The sequence below is a fragment of the Bolinopsis microptera genome, chromosome 1 (assembly GCF_026151205.1).
Source record: "Bolinopsis microptera isolate Bmic1 chromosome 1, MBARI_Bmic_1.0, whole genome shotgun sequence".
Classification (NCBI taxonomy): Eukaryota; Metazoa; Ctenophora; class Tentaculata; order Lobata; family Bolinopsidae; genus Bolinopsis; species Bolinopsis microptera.
This window is the reverse complement of record NC_087072.1, coordinates 5313238-5333548: the sequence shown is the minus strand read 5'-3', so window position 1 is coordinate 5333548 and position 20311 is coordinate 5313238. Positions and strand designations below refer to the sequence as shown.

At 39.4% G+C, this 20311-nt stretch overlaps 3 protein-coding genes across 4 annotated transcripts in view; 2 read left to right on the top strand and 1 right to left on the bottom strand.

The window, feature by feature from the left end:
• The window catches only part of LOC134821730 (complement factor H-like), a 29191-nt gene extending 17278 nt beyond the window's left edge, over nucleotides 1–11913 (top strand). Inside the window, exons 9-15 of the mRNA XM_063832845.1 lie at nucleotides 6009–6179; nucleotides 6413–7294; nucleotides 9802–10037; nucleotides 10321–10402; nucleotides 10555–10648; nucleotides 10882–11009; nucleotides 11154–11913. Of these exons, the coding sequence (XP_063688915.1) occupies nucleotides 6009–6179; nucleotides 6413–7294; nucleotides 9802–10037; nucleotides 10321–10402; nucleotides 10555–10648; nucleotides 10882–11009; nucleotides 11154–11323 (1763 nt within the window). The 3' untranslated portion in view covers nucleotides 11324–11913. The remainder of the gene's footprint in view (nucleotides 1–6008; nucleotides 6180–6412; nucleotides 7295–9801; nucleotides 10038–10320; nucleotides 10403–10554; nucleotides 10649–10881; nucleotides 11010–11153) is intronic.
• LOC134816599 (uncharacterized) lies at nucleotides 2465–5100 on the bottom strand. Its single transcript, XM_063825532.1, has 5 exons — nucleotides 5028–5100; nucleotides 4275–4315; nucleotides 3579–3923; nucleotides 3029–3433; nucleotides 2465–2738 (listed from the first exon to the last, which is right to left on the bottom strand). The coding sequence occupies exons 1-5, from the start codon at nucleotides 5060–5062 to the stop codon at nucleotides 2509–2511; spliced, it is 1056 nt and encodes a 351-aa protein (XP_063681602.1). The 5' UTR covers nucleotides 5063–5100; the 3' UTR covers nucleotides 2465–2508.
• Nucleotides 11914–15981: 4068 nt separating the features above from the next.
• Nucleotides 15982–19890, top strand: LOC134816637 (uncharacterized). Of its 2 annotated transcripts, none has more exons than XM_063825577.1 (4): nucleotides 15982–16185; nucleotides 17955–18183; nucleotides 18432–18539; nucleotides 19143–19890. In XM_063825577.1, exons 1-4 carry the CDS (start codon nucleotides 16073–16075, stop codon nucleotides 19452–19454), a joined length of 762 nt encoding a protein of 253 aa, XP_063681647.1. In that variant the 5' UTR covers nucleotides 15982–16072; the 3' UTR covers nucleotides 19455–19890. The 2 variants fall into 2 exon arrangements, with proteins under 2 accessions (XP_063681647.1, XP_063681656.1); XM_063825586.1 differs by lacking the exon at nucleotides 15982–16185 and adding an exon at nucleotides 17319–17549 and having other exon boundaries at nucleotides 19143–19560.
• Nucleotides 19891–20311: the final 421 nt, after the last annotated feature.

Sequence of the window (20311 nt, the reverse complement as noted above, 5' to 3'; positions counted from 1 at the left end):
CGATAACTGCTCCTCCGTGCCGGCCCGGTCCGCGGATGTGGTATCGCACGTCAGGTTCTGGAGGTACAGGTTTTTAGAGTTTATCTTATCGGCAAGTGTATGAGTTAGGGTTTGCATTATCGGTCCAATAATTTTTATCGCCGATAACCGATAACAATTTTGAAATTATCGGCGATAAAATTGGGTCATAACAAGGAGCTAAGTTTCTGTTGATTTGCATGACTGACATAATCAATTACACTTTCGTCACCTTTGTGAATGAGGATTACGGAAGTCCTGAGTTACTGTTACACGAATTCTAAACACGTAATTTGAAATTCCACAACGGCATTGTAAATTTATTCAGAAAGAATCACGAGCTTACGAGAGAATCAGCAAGGTGGTTTATTTATAAATTATAGTTTAAATTGTTACTTTGTTAAACCAATGCTTGTTGTTATTAGTCACCTGGTTGTGGTCCGTAGTAATCAGAGGCTGTGTCTTCGGAATCGAACTTTATCTTTGTCACGTCTTTGTTCCAGAACATGCTCCACCAACTCATTTCACACGTTGATTCAGAGATCAGTGTGTTGACCACCTCCACCTCGTTACAGTGTATCACTAGTCTAACACCTGCAGTTCTGGTTAGAGTTATACGCCAAACCTTGTCAGTAGCAGAGGGGGGATTAACAGGGAGGTTAGTAAAGGATGTGCTGCAATATCCGATGTAGTATAGTGGAGTAGAGCCTAAGAAGAGCCAGACTGTTCCTGCAATATTCTCTCCCTCAGCTGAGTAGAAGGACACTCCCACCCTATCGTTACTCCCCAGCACACTATTAGTTTTAATTTCTAAAGGTGTCGACTCTAGATCCCACTCTATTTCCACCTCACGTTCGACTGGTAACCAACCTGTTAATTGTATGTTTAACTTACTGAGCAACGATTAATGAATATCATGAATTTAAAGAAGAGGTGTTCTAGCAAAATTGTAAAGGAATTGTAAGAATGTTGCCCATAGTTTATTCTCAGAATTTAAGGGCTCGACCATACTATGAGTATGACTGTTGTCACCATGACTGCATGCAACTGTTGTCATGGTGCAGTCAGATGTAATGAGTAATGACCATATAGGTACGTAGTGTGTTTATAGGGCGTGCCAAGGATACGTGACAACTCCTAAGGCACGTCGCGCACGGCTTTTCAAAAAAAATCCGTGCCTGACGTGACTGCAGGCACAGTCTATTCAGTACTCGTGCCAACTGTCATGGATAACGTGACGTCACGATTATCTTATTTCTATATTTTGCGTGATATTGCCATTGGCAGTGCAGAGTGCAAAGATAATAGTATTATCTTATCATTATTAATACTACATTACAGACAGAACGTCTGAAAAAATCGATCTACCGACACATCATAGAAGGTTACAAATTAATCAAGGGTGTTTATCTTATCGACGAGAAAAGCTTTTGTCAGAAAAATGTTCACGTCAGACAATCAGATAATTAGATAATTACTAATTAGCGTATTCACACTCAGACCTGAGTTTAGTCATTTCCCGATACGAGATTGGGGACGGGTTCTATAAACAAACAAACAATTAGCTAATTAGCTAATTACCAAAAATCATAAAAATGTTTATTGTCTCAAAATGATCGGAATCGTTTAAAACACGGGTAAATTTAATTTTTGGAAAAACTTCGAAAATTTTTCACTTAGACATTTTTTTGAGACTTGACAAAATTTTAAAAATTTCAAAATATTATTTTTTTGCCAAATGTTTTTTCGAAGCTCTAATGAAAGCATCACATCATGGTTTAGTTGCTGAACCGCATCATATTGGTCCCAACTGGGAATCAAACCCCAGTCGCCCGCGAGGGAAGCAAATGTATTAAAACCACCATACCACCGGCCGGGCGGCCGACGTGACAGCACTCACTTTTTACTATTTTATCCCATTTGTCATAGTATGTTTAGAGGTCGAGCCTTGATGTGCCTATCACATGTTCATACCTTGTGTTTTGATGGTCATGGATACTTCTCCTTCGTATTTTCTCGAATAACATCTAATTTTTGCCATATCATGCTCCTTTGTAAACGATTCGACGAACCCTTCAATTCTAGTTTCAATTGTTCCATTTTCGTGTCTGTAGACAGATCTTGAGAATCCAGCCTCAGTCCAGACTGAGTCATGAATATCACTAAAATGCCAGCCGTTAACCTCCATCCCGAAGGTTTCATCCTCCTCGGGAGCGGCTACGGAACAGGTGATAGAACTACCAGTTCCGATAACTGCTTCTCCGTGCCGGCCCGGTCCGCGGATGTGGTATCGCACGTCAGGTTCTGGAGGTACAGGTTCTTAGAGTTTATCTTATTGGCAAGGGTATGAGTGATGTGAGTGGAATGGTTAAAGTGTTTCTTCTTGTACTGACCCAAGTTTATAATACAATCATAGTTTTTTAGCTTGCAGAAATAGATATTTTTTCAAAAAGCTGGGACTTCTATCACGCATGAAGTGTTCAAAAAGGTTCAATGTGTATTAGTACATTGTATGGTCATACCTGAAAAACACACAGGCCTGCCTCCTTCAAAATGATAAGTTTCCCCGCTATGAATTTCCGGTGAATAACATCTAACACGGTCAGTTCCGTGCAGTGTTTTTCCTTCTGGACATGCAAGAGGGATCTCTTCTCCATTTAGTACGGGAGGTTGTCTGACAGCGGCTACACCCTGATAGGGCAGGGGCGCTTCGCAGATTCCTGGGATTTAAGAGAGGTTGTAAAAACAGAATTATACTGGTTTTAGAATCATGAGGATTGAGGGTGACTTGACAGATCGAATCAAATTTTCATAGTCGACTTGGATGTGCGCGGTGCTGATCTCTGAGGTTAATAGCTATGTTTCATTAGTCGTGTGCTACCGCCGGCTAGATATCTGGACCGCGTTCTCACAAAATATTGTAATAGTGTTAATTTTGTGTCACTCCAACATGTTACAACAGTACTTAATCTTAAACGGTTAGATAGTATCATGCAAAATTAAAATTTACCTGTAACTCTATCTGTATGATCCCACCGTGCATTAAACTTGATGTATCTTGCTTCTAATTCTCCCAAATTGTAACTGCAAGCTGGATCAGGAGCTTCATGAAAGTTGAGGTATGCCACTTGTACTCCGTTGCAGAAGACTGTAAGATCCTGATATCCGTTTTTAACGAATCTCCAGACCTGTTGATTGCTGTAAGGAAAGTTTTCCAGTGGGGTATCACTAATACATCTACCTACGTAGATGATCGGGATTCTGCTGAACCGAATGACCATTCTTGTAATTATATGAGCGTCTGAGCTTCCGGTTTCGAAGGCCTCAAAGTGTATTTCATCATCACTTCCTACAACAGAGGATGTCCACAATTCAAGTGGTACATCTTGCCAAGGATATTCGAACCACGTCCCATCTGAAATATTTGAGTTATTTAATTTGATTGAATTGGTTTACTAACTGCACAAAATGGTGATTTTATACACGAGCGTTCTTTTAACATAAGATATGTTTAACTTCAACATAAGTAACCTTCTGCGATGGTTGATATGAGTACTAACCTGCGGTTAAAGTCAAACTGTCTTGTAGTTTGATGGTCATGGACACTTCTCCTTTGTGTTTTAGCGAATAGCATCTAATATCTGCCATATCATGCTCCTTTGTGAACGATTCCACGAACCCTTCAATTCTAGTTTCAATTGTTCCATTTTCGTAGTCGTAGACAGCTTTTGAGAATTCAGCCTCAGTCCAGACTCCCTCAAGCTCATCCCAGCTGTTGCCGTTAATCTCCATCATGAAGGTGTCATCCTCCTCGGGATTGGCTACAGAACAGGTGATAGAACTACCACCTCCCACAACTGCCTCTTGGTGCTTCGGTCCTCGGATGTGGTATCGCGCCTCAGATCCTGGAGGCAAACACTTTTAGCGCCTATCTTATCGGCAATGGTCTCAATGATGTGAAAATTGTTAAAGTGTTATTCTAGTACCGAATATATTATGTGACTATCAGTTTTTATGTGACCATCAGCTATAAATAAATTGCAAGCTGTAATTATTTATTAAAAGTAGGAGAGGAATCGTCACGACGCCTAATTTTTTACAATAGTATAAATTAAGTATAAAATGCTTAGATGTCTGTCTATTTAACTGGACCTTCATACAACGGACCATTAACCATTAACGTGTACTCTTGTAATTGAAGGAATCGTAATAAATGATATTAAAATCAGAGAGAACAAGGAATGAAATAAGCTGACCTCTCGTTTGAGTCGAATCTTCATTAGCGGCACAAACTGTCCTGAAACAATTAAAGTTTTATGTTAGCTAACTTTCAAGCACATCGAAATTCTTTTTTCCAAACATACAGTCCATTCTGAATAAAGGCGAAACGGTCGCTTTAAAAATTGAGACTATCTTGACAGTGGGAAAATAATTATCATTCTATCATCGTGAAGCTAATTAAGCAAGATAATATTTCTAATTAGTACTTCTATATAATACAATTAATTGCTGTATTAATTACTAGTGTAAACCCGCCCATTATATTATTCGAAAACACACATTACATATTCGTAGTTAAAACAGTTAAGTGGGAAAGTATGAACTCGCTCAGTCCAAACAGACCGCAATTTAATTCTGAGTGCCCCTCATGTATCTAATTGTAATACTTGATAGGCAATCTTGAGGTATAGACTGCCAAATTACCTAATTATATAGCAAATATATTATGAGGGAAGAAAGAGAGCGATCGGGTGGGAGAGTACACACACACACACTTTAGTATCACATTTGGGTCACAAAATTATCTATTAAACCTCTTACCACCGGCCGATTTCAAAAAAACCTTAATCATTTGGCTTGGTCAGAGTTTAGTCGGCACTATACCGAAAAATTTAGCCCCGTAACTCTTACCGTTTTCTTGATTAAGCCGTTCGGAAATTACCCACAGATAGACAGACACACAGACACACACATCTTGAGATTATTACTATTGATGTACGAGGACTTACCAGAGAAGTACGAGTGTTACCACTTGTAGTAGCATTATGTCGCCCTGTGTTGAGATAGAGAAAAGGTTTGAAAATTGGTACTGCTGGATAAAATGGGAATGGTTTTAAAAGCACCTGCACGTTAAATGAAAGCTGTTTTTCGCTTTGTTTCTAGAATAATGCTCCAACACGTGCAAATTCTTAGAGCTCATGTTCGTTCATGAAAAACCTTTCAATCTTGTTCCAGATGAGTGAGTTAGACAAAGGGTATAGTGGAGCTGCACGTGTCGGCTTCACGAATTCACTCACCAGTTGGCGTTATGAAGTCCGGCAACTGAAACAGGCTCATGATCTAATAATTCCACCCATTTTATTATCATTTTTTCGTCCGACTAGCTCTTGGAAATTGAAGATCTATTCCAGACAATACCCCAGAGTACAGGTGTTTAACCTTCACGTGTTTCTTTAATCTTTATCAGCCATCTGACCACAGTTTACCCTCAAGTTCAATAGGTATATTTCATTCTGGTGGAAGAGTTTATAATCAAAGTACTGTTCGGTTATTGATTTAACACGTGAATTTTCCCTCCAACAAAGCATCGCTGTTGACTGCAAGTGGATGCTTAGAGTTACGTATACAATTTCTATTCCGCCCAATTTTTGCAGGTGCACTCTTTTTTGTTGTCTTTGTTCAAGCCAGACCAAGTGTGTCTGGTTTACGAAGCAATTCCCCAATACGGCCACGGCAAAGTTTGATTCGATTAACTAAAGTTCTCTGCCACCAAACTTATGAAAATTCATTATCTTATTTTGTAGGAACCAGAGCAGCTAAGAAAGTGCAGCATTTGTGGTAGAATTGACAACCGGGGAAATAGGAGCCCATCCACTTTTTGCCACTCGCACAGTCATAGCAAGGTTTATCTAATTATAATCAAGAGAATTGAACATTTTATTGGAGCCTTACTGATCCAAATGAATGAAACCATCTTGTATGCATTTCAGCATCCTGTAGTAAACCAAGTGTAGAAGACGGAACAGTGAGTCCTGATTCAGGAACTATAAACTCCGGATCAAACTATGAAGTAACTTGTAAACAAGGATTTACTTTATCTGGATCTTCAACTATAACTTGTACTAACGGGCAACTTACAGAGTCTCCTACATGTAATCCATGTGAGTCCTCTGAGAGTTTACTTGCATGTATTCGGTTATACACCCCTGCAAAAAATCCAATTTGGGTACCCCAGGATGCAAAATTAAATTTTGAAGCGATGTTTCATTTTTACCTTGCATATAATTATATATGTGATTGATTAAGAGAAGCGAGCCATAGACCAGCAACCTGGGTAAGTCTCACGCTGACGAGTGTCGGACCCACTAATGAAACCATCTTGTATGCATTTCAGCACCCTGTAGTAAACCAAGTGTAGAAGACGGAACAGTGAGTCCTGATTCAGAAACTATAAACTCCGGATCAAACTATGAAGTCACTTGTAAACAAGGATTTACTTTATCTGGATCCTCAACTATAACTTGTACTAACGGGCAACTATCATCACTGCCTACATGTACTGAGAACCCGCCCAATCCTTGTAACAAACCCAGCATAGAAAACGGAAAAGTCACCCCAGAAACTGACACAATAGAGTCTGGGACAGAGTATACAGTGAGCTGCTCTGAGGAATTCAAAATATCAGGAGCTGCTACCATCAGGTGCTCTGACGGAACATTATCAGATCTACCGAGTTGTACTGCTCTGAGAACCTGTGAAATACCCTCCGTTACCGACAGTTCTATCACTCCAGATATTGCTGCCATCAAATCAGGTTCAGACTACACAATAATATGTAGTCCTGGATTCACAATATCAGGACCCTCCTTAGTGTCATGTACCGATGGACAACTATCAACTCTCCCTACTTGTTTAGAGGATACCCCTGATAACTGTGAAAAACCTGAAATTCCTCACGGATCTGTTAATCCGAACTCTGCTACAATCACCTCCGGATCTCAGTTAACAGTGACCTGTACAGATGGATTCACAATATCAGGACCCTCCCTAGTATCATGTAGTGACGGTATACTGTCCGACCTGCCTACCTGTACTGAGGACGATGATTCTTGTGCGACACCGAACATCCCGGACGGAACCGTCGGTCCAGACTTAGTTAAAGTCCCCTCGGGGTCTCAGATAAAAGTGTCTTGTAACTCTGGATTCGAGATGTACGGTTCGGAGATGGTAACTTGTTCTGACGGTGTGTTGTCTGATCTACCTTCATGCACTTCAGGTAAGATATGCTGTCTGACCGTATCCCTCTCTAGGCATGTGCTACAGCTGCATGTCAGGTAGTGCTGATGTAACCAATAACCAGTATTAGCATGATTATCTAAGTGGTCAGGTTATCACGGAGCATTCTTCCCGTTCATTCTTGTTAGTTCCACCGTCTGGAATGTGTGACAAATATTTTATGTGTTGCCGGAATAGTGGATAACAACGTAGTTTCATGCCCATTAAATTCTATAGTTGCACTACTATTGTATAAAATGATCCATCGAAACATCCAAGCGTGATGAAAATCTCGACTGTGAAAATTTGTCTAATCGCTGTCCGATGAAGTGAAACTAAACTAAGAATGTGTAAACTTATCTCCCGTAACGGAACTTGATGGAGCAGTCTGGGGATCATATCACAGGGTACTCTCAATCATGAGATCAGATCACAGCAGATAAACCAAGCTAAACAAGATAACCGCAATACAAGGACTGAACAAAGATCTCATCTCCCCAATCACCCGATCCTCGTGTATCAGGCCTAAATACCAGTCATCTCATCACTAATCAGCCGGTAGCTACTCGTGCGCTGTCTGACAAGTGTCGGTGCAGTGGAGCAAGAAGAAGAGCTCATGTGATAACGTCAGAGCAGATCTGACGAACTCGTCCCAAGGTCAGAGTCCAGCATCAAGATTCGACGTCTGAGTGGATTTACCAAATAATAACATGACGAGGGTATGTTTGACGTTTGTATAAAGGAGGAAGTGGAGATGGAGTATCATTGTTAATATTGTTTCCTTCTGTTCGAATCTAATCCAGTATTTCAAGATTACTATGTTCCCATCACAGAATACTTGTGTGAATAACAACTTCGTATCAGTTCCTACCGGTGAATATACCGACTACAGAACAAGTATATCAATGATGCAAACACCTCAACTCTTCGAATCAACTCCACCTCCTTCAAAACGCTTCAAATCTCAGACAAAGCCCAAAAGATTTCTTTGTCTTTACGAGGGATGTAACAAGTCGTTCCACAAAACGGACCATCTCAGGACCCACATAAGGACCCACACGGGCGAGAGACCCTACCAATGTTCCGTTTGTAACAGAGGTTTTGGAGACCTGGCTAACCTCAAGAGACACAGCAGGATTCACACTGGCCTGAGACCGTTCAAGTGCTCTTTTGATGGGTGTGAAAAGTCGTTCAGTGTTTCGAGCAACTTGAAACAGCATCTGAGGACTCATACTGGAGAGAAACCATTTAAATGCGAATATTGTGACAGAGCATTCAGTCACATCTCATCTAAGAGAAAACACGTGAGTACTCACTTTGGAGTTGACGGTTCCTCTCCGATAGCGATGAAAACGAGTTCCTGTTCCTTCGAGCTACTCTCTCACATGGACCATTACTTTATTCCGGACTCTTCTCTCACCATTAAACAAGAAACCTTCTCCCCTGGAACCTATCAGAGGATAATATCTCCATCCTCGTCATACTCACAGTCCAGAATGTCTCCTGTTGATACATCGTATACCTTCCTCAACCTCACCCCTCCATACTCCCCCTCTAATGTCTCCACAATACCATCCCCTACCTTCACATCCCTCTCTAGTTGCAGTCCTTCTGAGGCGAACAGCTCTTCACCATACGTGATCAGAAACACCGAGCAGTCTGAAAGTCTGATCAGATTTTCAGACTGCTCTTGCTCTGACGGAGCACTGACGAGGTTCGGATCACCTCTCCTGCCCGCTTCTTCTCTGACGACTGAGAGAATCTCACCGGGTGATCTTGTCTCGACACCTGGTTTGCACAGGGATCACATGACTACACTTCCCTGCTATAACACCTCTCGACTTGACGAGATATCCTTTCTGTCTGACAAACAATCCTACCCTATCTCTACACCTACCTCCCCCAATGAGTCCAATATCTGGGACACTTCACAAGACTGCCCCCTTACATATGGTTACCCTGATTCTTCAGCTACCCTCAAAGAAGTGTTTGATTTGATTGAGGGACTCTCATCCGAGCCCTGCCTCTCATCTGACTCCGGCTCAGAGGAGGAGACGAAAAAAGGAATTGTTGACGAGATCATGACTGAGAGAATAAAACAAGAGCTGTTATCGATCTTTGCTGAATGCTGATGCATAATCTGACACTTTGTTAGTATTTTATTTTATTTTGAGGCCCTTGTGGGGCTGTGAAATGCATGCTATTTCTTTCATGTATGGAAAGGATTTTATTATGTTGTTCCTCTATTTGTGCTATGAATAAAATCACAAAATCTTTGTCATTTGTTTGTATCACTACTCGTCCACTCCTTGAAAAGTGAAATTGTACCGAAAAAGGTGCGTCAACAGAAATCTGAACGGTGAAAATGTATACATATTACATCATGCATGATCAACCAGAGAAATAAGATCTTTCATTTTTAAAGTTGTTTTGGTCCAAAAAGTAAATATATGAATATATGAACAGTTCACTCACGAAACAAAATATTTGATGGTGGCTAAATTTCAGCTAACGATAATGAGACAGAAGAAGATAAAACAATTGATGGTAATGACACCGATGAAGGGGAGAAAACAGATGAAGATGAAAAGAAAGATGAAGGTGACAAGGAAAATGAAGGAGACAGAGAAGATACATATAAGTGCGATATTTTGTCGGGTTGTTACAGATACCCTAGCAGTTGTACACCTCCATCCTGTTCATATTCTCTCAGATGGAGCCTGTCATCACCTGGTGTCGTCAAGGTAACATCTATAAGCTTAATCCTACAGTAGTAAAACTACAGCAGTAAAAACTACCATTAATAAATCAATCGAAAATGCTTGAAATTTTACCATGTTCAAAATAATCACAGTCCTATTTTTGCAAGTCTAAAATTATGCTAGTCGAAGATATACACTCTACTATACAGTATAAAAGTTTCGGTAATTTCATGCACATCATAATCTGGAAAGGTTTATAATGCGCAGTATTAAAACTAACGTGATCATGCAATGTTGTTTCTATACTAGCAGGATCTTTTTCCAGGTCGAGCAAACAGGGAAGCCATCCGAGTTTTCGCTGACAAACACAAACAGGATTTGGCTCGGTTTTGGTTTATCTACTTATGGTAAGTGCATGGTGTCTAGTATAGGTCTAGTATATATAGGTGAAATATTAGTTTATATTTCACCCGAAACTGCGCGGGAGTGATTGTCCAAATTCCAATGTTAACAAACACTGTTTACGACAGCCAGTGCACTAGTCTTGTCTGTGTTTCAGGTACAATGTCTAACGCTGACATCTACCTGTGTAAGAAGACTGAGGAAAATTACTCTGTTGTAAAGGTTAAAGGTTACTCCCACGGATTGACCAGGTAACAGACAACAGTTACCAGGCAACAGTTACCAGGTAACAGTTACCAGGTAACAGTTACCACGTAACAGTTACCAGGTAAAAGTTACATTACCAGAGCTAACTGGTTGAGTGGTAAATGGTAATATTGTATTTGTAGCGCAAGTTAAAAGATTGTTGATGCAGCTGACTAGTTCAATCACTGTAGGTATGCGGAAACTGTAAACTCTTCTGATCAGTAATGAACTTGTTCAGAGATTCAGCAGTCCAAGTAAATGATGGACCAGTGAATGGAACGTTTGTGGACGGCGAGATGTCATGTAGTTACCAGATAAAGACCTCAAACCTCCCCGAGAAGACTCAGACATTGTTTCACGGCATGGGTCAGTCCGGAGTTCAGATAACTACATTTCGTTAAAATCAATATTTAATCTCTACTTGGTTACGTTACGTCCGCCCAGAATAGTTTTATACCGTTAAATTCCAACAAAATTTCTATCAGACTTGTAATTCCAGTTGACCTGCAGGTCCAGTAGATAGTAGCGGCCTCGCCCAGACCCACTACAAGACTCCAACATCTACTTCTTTTAAGATCAGGCTAGCGAGCTCTGATGTCGAATCAGGATCAGAGAGGGTCCGTTTGAACTCTTTGCTTTTATTAATCGGACTTATAGTGTTAGTTTTCTGGAGGGGCTGATAGTTTATCAACTCAGACGATATTCGTCGATACTTGCTGATGAATTATAATGTATACAAAGAAAATCACCATGGGCTTTACCGTGACCCGGTCTAATTCATTACTTTCTTATTATCATATTTATAGACGTTACTATATTCGCATTATAATTCTTTGAATATAACTTTCAGATTCAGATTTTTATTAGATTAAGTTAGTTGAAATTTGTATAATGTTGTTTGCTTGCTGAATTGTAAATATTTATTGAACTAAATTATTCTATGCGTGCTGTCAGTGACCCAAATCAGCTTCACCAACGCAAATGGTCAGTGATCGTGACCACTGACCTTCTGGAATTACTTAAACCTACTCGTATTAGAGAGTTTAGAGATTTTAACATTCAGTTTCAGGAAATTTGAGACCGTTCGTTAATATTTTGTTTTAGGAGTTATGACATTTATCAACGATTGTAAATTATATTATAAGCTTTTGGATGGATTGTATATTATATTAATATTTATATACCAATTACCAACTTAACGCTAAGAATAAATGTAACTTAACCTTCTTGTGTATCGTTATTTGCTCTAGAGTTTCGTAATTATTATTAGAAAAAAAAAGCGTTTTTTTTGTCCACTTCATTTAGTAATAGGAGATCCGTGAATCGTGATACGCAATCACCAGCTCGTTTGATGGCATCAATGATATTAGGGGCTCAGTCATTGCCTGTTAGTGTTAACACCTCGATAATAATAACTTATATGATATATCTGAACTACGTCAATAGTGCCACCAATTCCGGGAATCATACACAATACAGCGGTTCTAATATAGAAATTTAGTATAACTATGAATCAGCTTTGCATATCTTGAGTTGGACTTTGCAAATCACCAGCTCGACAACAAATGTAAACAATGACCCTCCCCCTCTGAAGGCCCCCATCTGAATGCATGCCCACAACTCTAATAATAATTTACTGGATTCCTCCCCCGCTTTTAGCGAGTACACGAAATTCCAATAAATTCCATTAACCGTTAACGTTCACTAAGTGCCGGAAAATTGGCTGATCCCAGATGAAAATCGTCATTTAATTTCAATAACCTTGGCATGTTTGACGTAACTTCTCATTAAACCTGCTCCAAGTTGTCGTGCTCCAGGGCCAGCTTACTCTAGTTCATGGCAATATTGAACATGATCACTCTCAACGACTGGTTTACGGGCTCGTCTGGCTTGACATCTGCTTCATTTCCGAACTTGACCATTATGAATCACTACGTGACTTTCACGGACCGATATCGATTATCCATGCTAATTTTTCAAAACTTTTCACTTTTATGCCCAGCTTTAGCTAAGTATTTTAAACCACGTGACACAGCTAGCTGGTTGCTATTGGAGGAGCTGGCTCGGAAGACACGTTTAATCAGGGAAGGTGTGATCTAGTAGTAGCAGTAGGAGTAATATCTGGTTGTCACGTGATATCTCGGTGTTGGTCAGTACTATAAAGCAGCTCTAACGGACACCTTGTCTCAAATCTTAGACTGTATTTCATGAACCATAGTATGAGCTGCGAGCTATAGTATTCCGTGATACGCTCAAGCAGTGTTGTGCCGTGAGGGTGAATACTGAATGAGCTATTTTTACAATTATAGTCAGATATGCTTGATTTGAAGCTTTATTGTTCCCTTGCATTGCTTTCAGTTTCATGGTACTACGAAAGACGAAATACGAATGCACATTGTTGTGGTGTTAATAAACCATTTTAAATTATAATTACATGGTCTACGTTCGCTTTAGCTGGGGTATTTTACTTATAGTATAGGTTCTAAGCAACACAGCAGGTCTGTGTATAAAACATCGTTAAATCTTGATCCCATAGATCATCCTTTATACCTCTAAAACCAAAAGGGCTGGGGGGGGGGGGCTTGATTTTATTAAGTCCAAGAAACCTGGATCCTGGTTATGCTAACAAGTGTTGTAAAGAAATACCACGTGATATGAATTAGAATATTGGGGTAAATCCTCCACACCTATATAGTGCCGTAATATATCTGACATGGACCTTAAGTCATGATGGTTAATGAACCTGACGAGTGACACTAACTGAACAACTCCCGCATTACCAAACCTTATTACAACTACATTAACTTTGGAGGAGGCTAATGTCATAACTTTGGCACGACCTCCTAAATGGGTTAGGTTCCGGGGATTAAGTTACGAGCTCCTACACCTGCTAGGTAATAATACTCTTGAGTTAGCTGGGACGGTGATCCTGCCAAATCGTTTAGTCATAGTAACTATTTTCGTTTGTTTTAGAGAACGTTTTTCATGCTCAGCTCAAAAACTTACCTCTCGGTCATGCTTTGGATTTGGGTATGGTTTTAGGCGTCACCTTAAAGGCTGAAAAAGATTTAAGATTAAAAAATTGCCTTACTTTCGAATTATGTTTTTGATTTAGGGCAAAATTGTCCGACAGCGACATCTGTCCGACAGCACTATTTTCTTGTGTTTGAAGTGATGTCTCAAATTTGGCACATAGAAATTCACCCAAAATTGCACAACTCATTTGTCTTAAAGCTATCTAATACTATCTAGAAAGTTTCAAGAAAATCGTATCGTTGGATCTCCAGATATATGCCTTGGAACCACTGCAAACCACCGAATTGGAGATATTTTCTTGTGTTTAAGGTGATATCTCAAATTTGGCACATAGAAACTCGTCCAAACTTACACAGATTATCCGTCCTATAACCACCATACTTTATGGAAAGTTCCAAGAAAATCGTACGGTAGGATCCGACGAGCGTGCTAAATCACTCTACAGTCGATCTTCGAGATTGTTCTACTTCTAAAAGGGCCCCCGACAGTTGAACTTGAAACCAACTTCAATCGATGTATTTTCGGACGCTGATTCCGAATCACCCCTTATCACTTATGACATAGGGTTAAAATGCTCCCCTGACGAGATATTGGCGAAAAACTGTCTCGATCACGTGATATGACCGTATAAGGAAGTTAGTCCAATTTCTCGTAAGGGTTAGGGTTTCAGCATATGCTTTTGTTAAGGATTGGGTTAGGGTTAGGGTTGGGATCAGATTAGAGGGTTAGGGTTTCGAATAGTCGTTCAGGACCAGCTAGAGAACGAGTTGAAAAAGTCACGTGACAGTCGAGTGTAGAGTGATTAATCATCATCCAGGATCTGACATAAACTATTGTCCGAATAACCTATTTTCTGATTCGGTCAGATGTCGCTGTCGGACAGATGTCGCCCATCATTGTCGGTCATCATTCTCATAAAAATCTAAAATAACTATTTATGATACCATACTGTATTGAACTGAATAGAAATATAGCTGTATTTGCTAATTAGAGGACGGCGACCATGAGTGACCACGATGGTGATGTTTTAATTTGTATCACAACTCAACAGCAATGCCCATGCCCATTGCCCAGGCCCATTTATAACCAACAGTTTAGGAATAAATTGGCATTGTCAAATAGTCGTTGGTCGACGGTTCTTGCATTTGCTTGCTCTGGCGAATGCTAATTTTAGAGGGTTCAGTTATTAATAGTTAAAACTTTAATGTCCTTCATTAAAGTCTGGGACTGTATTTGTTGAAATCTGCGAATACTTAAAATTCAAGTTCAACTTGTTAATGCGAACAGATTTAGTTTATATTGCCACCAGGTAGATTTAGGAATACGATAATAATACTGGAGCATTTGAATTGATCGCATATTAAATTTACATTTCATGTCCAATACACTGTATCAAGTAATGTGGTGCCTACCTATCTCCGACTTCAGAAGCTGATTCGATTTATTCTGAGCCTCCGGTTAATTTCATGACTTTAAAGAGATCACATACATTTGATGGTGTAGCGGTGCACTGTTCACTATCAATGTTTGTGCAGGTGGCCAGCTAATAGCTATCCTGCCGTTGAATCTGCAGACAGGCGAGTTAAAAGCCGCAAAGCGGTTATTTCTTATCGTATAGGCTTCAAACAGAGTAACATGCATGCAACTCGTTTAAACTGGGCACCACTCTTAAACCGCTGTAGTACCAGTTGTGCCAATTTATTGGCTTGTTGTGCATAGCCCTTGATTCAGCAGTAACTATTTTTAAATATTGAATACTATTATTGTTGTTGCCATTTTCTGTGAAAATTACAAACTTCTTGGTATAGTTCCTACACAATTTATTGTTCAATCTTGTGGATTCAGGATTGATTGTGGCGGATCAAGTTTGGAGTTGGCCGCGTGCAGACACAAGCTTTCTCCACAGTGTTTTTTGTTTCTTAACCGCAACTGTAAAGTAGATGCTTAGCTTGAAAAGATTTTAGTTTAAAGTTGATCAAATCAGAGCAAATCGGACTATCAGCAGCTAGCTGCAAGCTTGTACTGCATACAATTTACTTCAACGTTTGTTTAAAAATTTCGTTACCGAATCGAGCTCATTTTGAATTAACGGCTAATCGTTTGAATCGTAAAACGAAACTGTTTTCTTTTTTGATCATAATTGAGCTTGTAAAACAGACAAAACAACTTTATACATTGACGCGGCCGACTGATTTATCTTGTTAAATGTTTAAAAATAATCGTGATTGATTAAAGTTTAGTTTTGACTATTAACTATATAGATTTTATTTAAATATGATTGCTACTTAAATTAACAACATAATCCTTTCGATCACAACGGTTAGATTTTAACTTAAATGTTAAAATGTAAGTTTAACAAAACTTCTCGAATTATCTAGAAGTACCGAGTAAAGATGAAGCTCAGGACGTACTACAACCCCAACCCACAAAGTTCGGGACTGATTGAAGATCTGACCACACCGTGGCCCTTACCTAGCACCTTCGTTATTAACGAAACTCATTTCAAGTTAGTATCCTGGTGTAAATATTGGAGGTTATATTGTAATGTGCCTACTTGTTTCATCATTTTTCTGTCTTACTCGTTTCAGTCTTTACTCACCTTTATTTGGCTTTTGGCAGAATTTTCCACATTATGATTGACAGCTTAGTTGAAGTTCTACGGAAACAGTTGGCAATATAATTATAAAAATATTAAAGTGAGGCAGGGCATACTAGTACTACATGCCGTATTATTTTGCTGCTGCCAATTCAAACTTGACAGAGCTTCTTAGGTTAGATTGTATAACTATAAGAGTCTGCCAAATTTGGCAAGAGCTTAACAATAACCAGTCAAGTTAGCTAAAAACTTGGCAGACCGGAAAATCTCCTTCGTCTACAGAAAGTGAACTTTGTGCCTGCAAACTCTAACAATGCCTGCTAAGTTATATTGGAGACAAAGCTTGCAACTGTGGAGTGTGGTAGTATAACTCTAAACTGAATGTGAGACATGCCACGCACTGAGTGATGACTAAGCTGAGTCTGAGCTGAAACAAAGTCTGTCGGCAGATCACTTAAGTCATCTCGTTCAGACAACAGGAACAATGGATTTCCTATATCTGACTGGAATTATCACCATCACAGATGATGTAAAATGTTCAATATTCATCAACTTGGATTGGTGAATTGTGAATGGTTATTTTAAATCTGTTCAATTCCGTTTTGAAGTGACTTACGATAGAATTCAATAGGAATTGATGAAAACGATCATAGTCGTCACTCTCTACGTCAATCGGCCGATAATTGAGCTAATTATGCCGATTAATTGCCCTATTGACTCTATTGAGTGCGATACTTCTCTCCCCTGAAGTAACATGTACATTGTACCTTGATGCAGTCCCAAGCACGCACAAGGCGTTTACCTACGCCACATGTACTCAACTACAAGCACTGCATTGTCACATATTGATCAGCTAAAAGCAATAATTTAAAATCCTCACAAGCTACTAAAAATATTCACAATAACCGCATCAAGCATGCCGGATTTATCGTTATGTCTACATCACGACACATTATTATCTATCAGGAGTACTGTCATCCTCCTCGTGACACGTGAACTTTACCGCCAGACTGCACATTGCACAACATCCTTCTAGAACAGCTGGCAGTGCTGCACAGTGCTTGTTCACCTCCTTACGTAATACTGTATTGTCTAAAGTTCAGACTAAACAACCTTGCTCGCGTCATGTGGTTTTGAGCTCCCTATTTAAGAGCGTCATGCTCCTTGTCTCAGCAATTATCCACCGCACTATTCCACTTTCTCCTCTGTTTAAACGACTGTGTTTTTCCGCTTCAATCATCAATCATGGTTATGATCATGCGACTGATGTCCGAGTAAGTCAACATTAATTCCACTTATCATGTACTTTGACTTGTGTGACTTATTGGACACAATTAATATTTTTTCAAGTCACGTTGCAAGACCGGTAATCAAACGATTTTTACAATTTACAAACGGAGCTTTCATCGACCGTCATGTCTTTAATGAATCTTAGATAAGTCATGACTTCCGTGCATCTTCTCGATTAATGGAATTAAATTTCCGGGTGATGGCGTGGTTAGTAAAAGGAGTAAAAACACGTGGTCCGATCCCCAGTCCCCACGTGGCAGTCATTTAAGACTCCTTTGAGTTTATATCTCCTTTAACTGGTGACTATAAAAGTCTTATTTAGGAAACCGCTTTCATTTATTCCATCCTCAGACATTTTTTCCATTCTGACTGATGATGCCCATCCTCAGACTCCTAAGAGATGACTCAGTACAAGGCTCGTTTGACAACCCCTTCAGTTCAGAGAGCACCACATGCTCCAGCAGCCCCATACCCTCAGTCAACGACACTACCAGTACTCCGCGGTTAGAGAGAAACTGCAGCTACTTCAAGTCTCTTCTTCTTCTCTCCCAGCGGGAGAAGAACTGTGTTGTCAAGTTAGATAACGGCCACCACGAGAAGTCGGCCTCTCATTCTCAGGTACAAACTCGTACTCACAGACTCACACTTTCATTTCACTTTATTAAAAAAAAATTTTTCATTAAATCGCAGTACAAATTTTGCTTTCTTCTTTCAGCCATCAGTGTTATACAATTTTCCCAAAATACCCTCACGATCAATAGATATACTTAAAGATTATTTGTACACGGTTAAGTTTCCCCTTAATCTATCTGCTGTGTCATCAGTCATATGTGACATAAAACCAAATATAATAAGCTGCAATACAGGAAGTTAGCAGCGGTAACAGATATGTGAGATACAACAGAGACAGGACAATCTGTTGGAGACAAAGCAAACAACCCTTCTTCGGTATTGAGCGAATACCTGTTACACCAGTGAGTCATTCATCCCTAACCCTTTACAATTGCAAGTTAAAATAAATTAATGTAATTAAAAATTAAGGTTTTATGATCTACCAAGATATCCAAGTAGTTACGATAAATATAATCGTAGCTGTAGTCACATATCACATGTCATCTCAAACTGAACCCCAATATTCACTCCAGGTCATAGTTGTTAAGTTCGTCGAAGAAATGCGAAAAGTTCGTCCAGTTCGGCACCTTTTAAAAATTCGTGAAAATTCGTGAAAATTCGTTGCGTAAATTTTCTTGGCATATGTTTTGATTTTATAATGAATGGCTTAGTATAGGTGCGATCACTATTACACTTGTAAACAAATGATACAGTTAGATAGTTATACATACTTGTATTGAAAAAAAAAACTAGATCAACAACAGATCATGACTAGTACTTCAATATAAACAGAGCTGGTTCACAGATTACAATTAAGCATCAATTATAGCAACAGCTCACAACTTATCATTGTTATCTAAATAATCTATAAGTTCGGTTAAAGTTCGTCTATTTCGTTAAAAAATTCGTCCAGTTCGGCACCTTTTTAAAGTTCGTCCAGGACGTCCGTAACAACTATGCTCCAGGTATCACCTCTCCAGAAACACTGTCCTTGGAACGATCTGTCCAGAGAGGTCCCTGCGCCCAGACAAGACCCCAGTCACTCTCCTGAACCCCTAACATCCCGACACATCGATCAAGTCAAGCTTAAAGTTAACCCTCTCGACAGAAATGGATCCTCAGCTCTCAAATCTTCCTCTAAAAAACTGGAAACACCCTACAAATCACCGAACAAGTCCTCGGAATCTCCGTTTGGGTTCCCTAACAAAAAGAGAACTTCGTCCGTCATGAACATACAATTCGACCCCAAACCATCTCCTCTCCGATTGATGCGATAGTATCCAACAGTCTTAATTTCTCGTTCGAAATGGCTGTTTACTCGCTGTTGAATTGTTAGTTTATTTTGTAATTATTGTCAAGTAAAAACGCTTGGATTGAAAGTTATGGACTCCATATTATTTCTTTACGATATTTTTGCTCAGTATGACAGCTTTAAATTGAGTTCCCACTTATAAACTAGATAACCTTTATAATATGCAGTATGCACGAAATTGCCAAGTTGAACATATATTTCAACATTATGAGTTACTGTTGAGGTTTCAAGAGCCCAAAAAATAAATACAGAAATTTTTGACGAATTAGTTGCTGCTAGGAAGGTAACTGTTAATTTAAAATCAATTCTTTTCATTACTTTTTCATGTGATATTTCAGTATTTATTTACAAAGTAATTTATGTAAGTATCTCAATTATTATTAATAGTTTGTTTTTGGTTAGACATGATTTGTAATTTATTTTCCGAGAAAGGCAGAAGTAATTTTCCCATCACCAATATCAAGAAAAACTCAAATCAAATGACCAACTTTCATGCCCCTCTGCAAGCTGCACTAACCACATTTTCTCATTTTAACTTTAAAGCCCTAATTTTAGATCATTTAATCCTTTAGGCAAGTTTCCATAAACGATATTTTATGATCGGCGCCATTAAATCCTGACTCTGCCGGTGCACCCCAGGTTGCTCAGAAAAGCACATGAAAGTTCCAACCAGGTTAAGGGGAATTGAGAAATCGCTTATAAGCGCTTTTAAATTCCGGGCACTACCCCGTTCCGACCAGGCTAGGGCCAGGGGCAGCATCGAAAAAGCGCTTATAAGCGCTTTTTAATTCCTGCTCACCTGGCCATGGATGATAGGAAAAG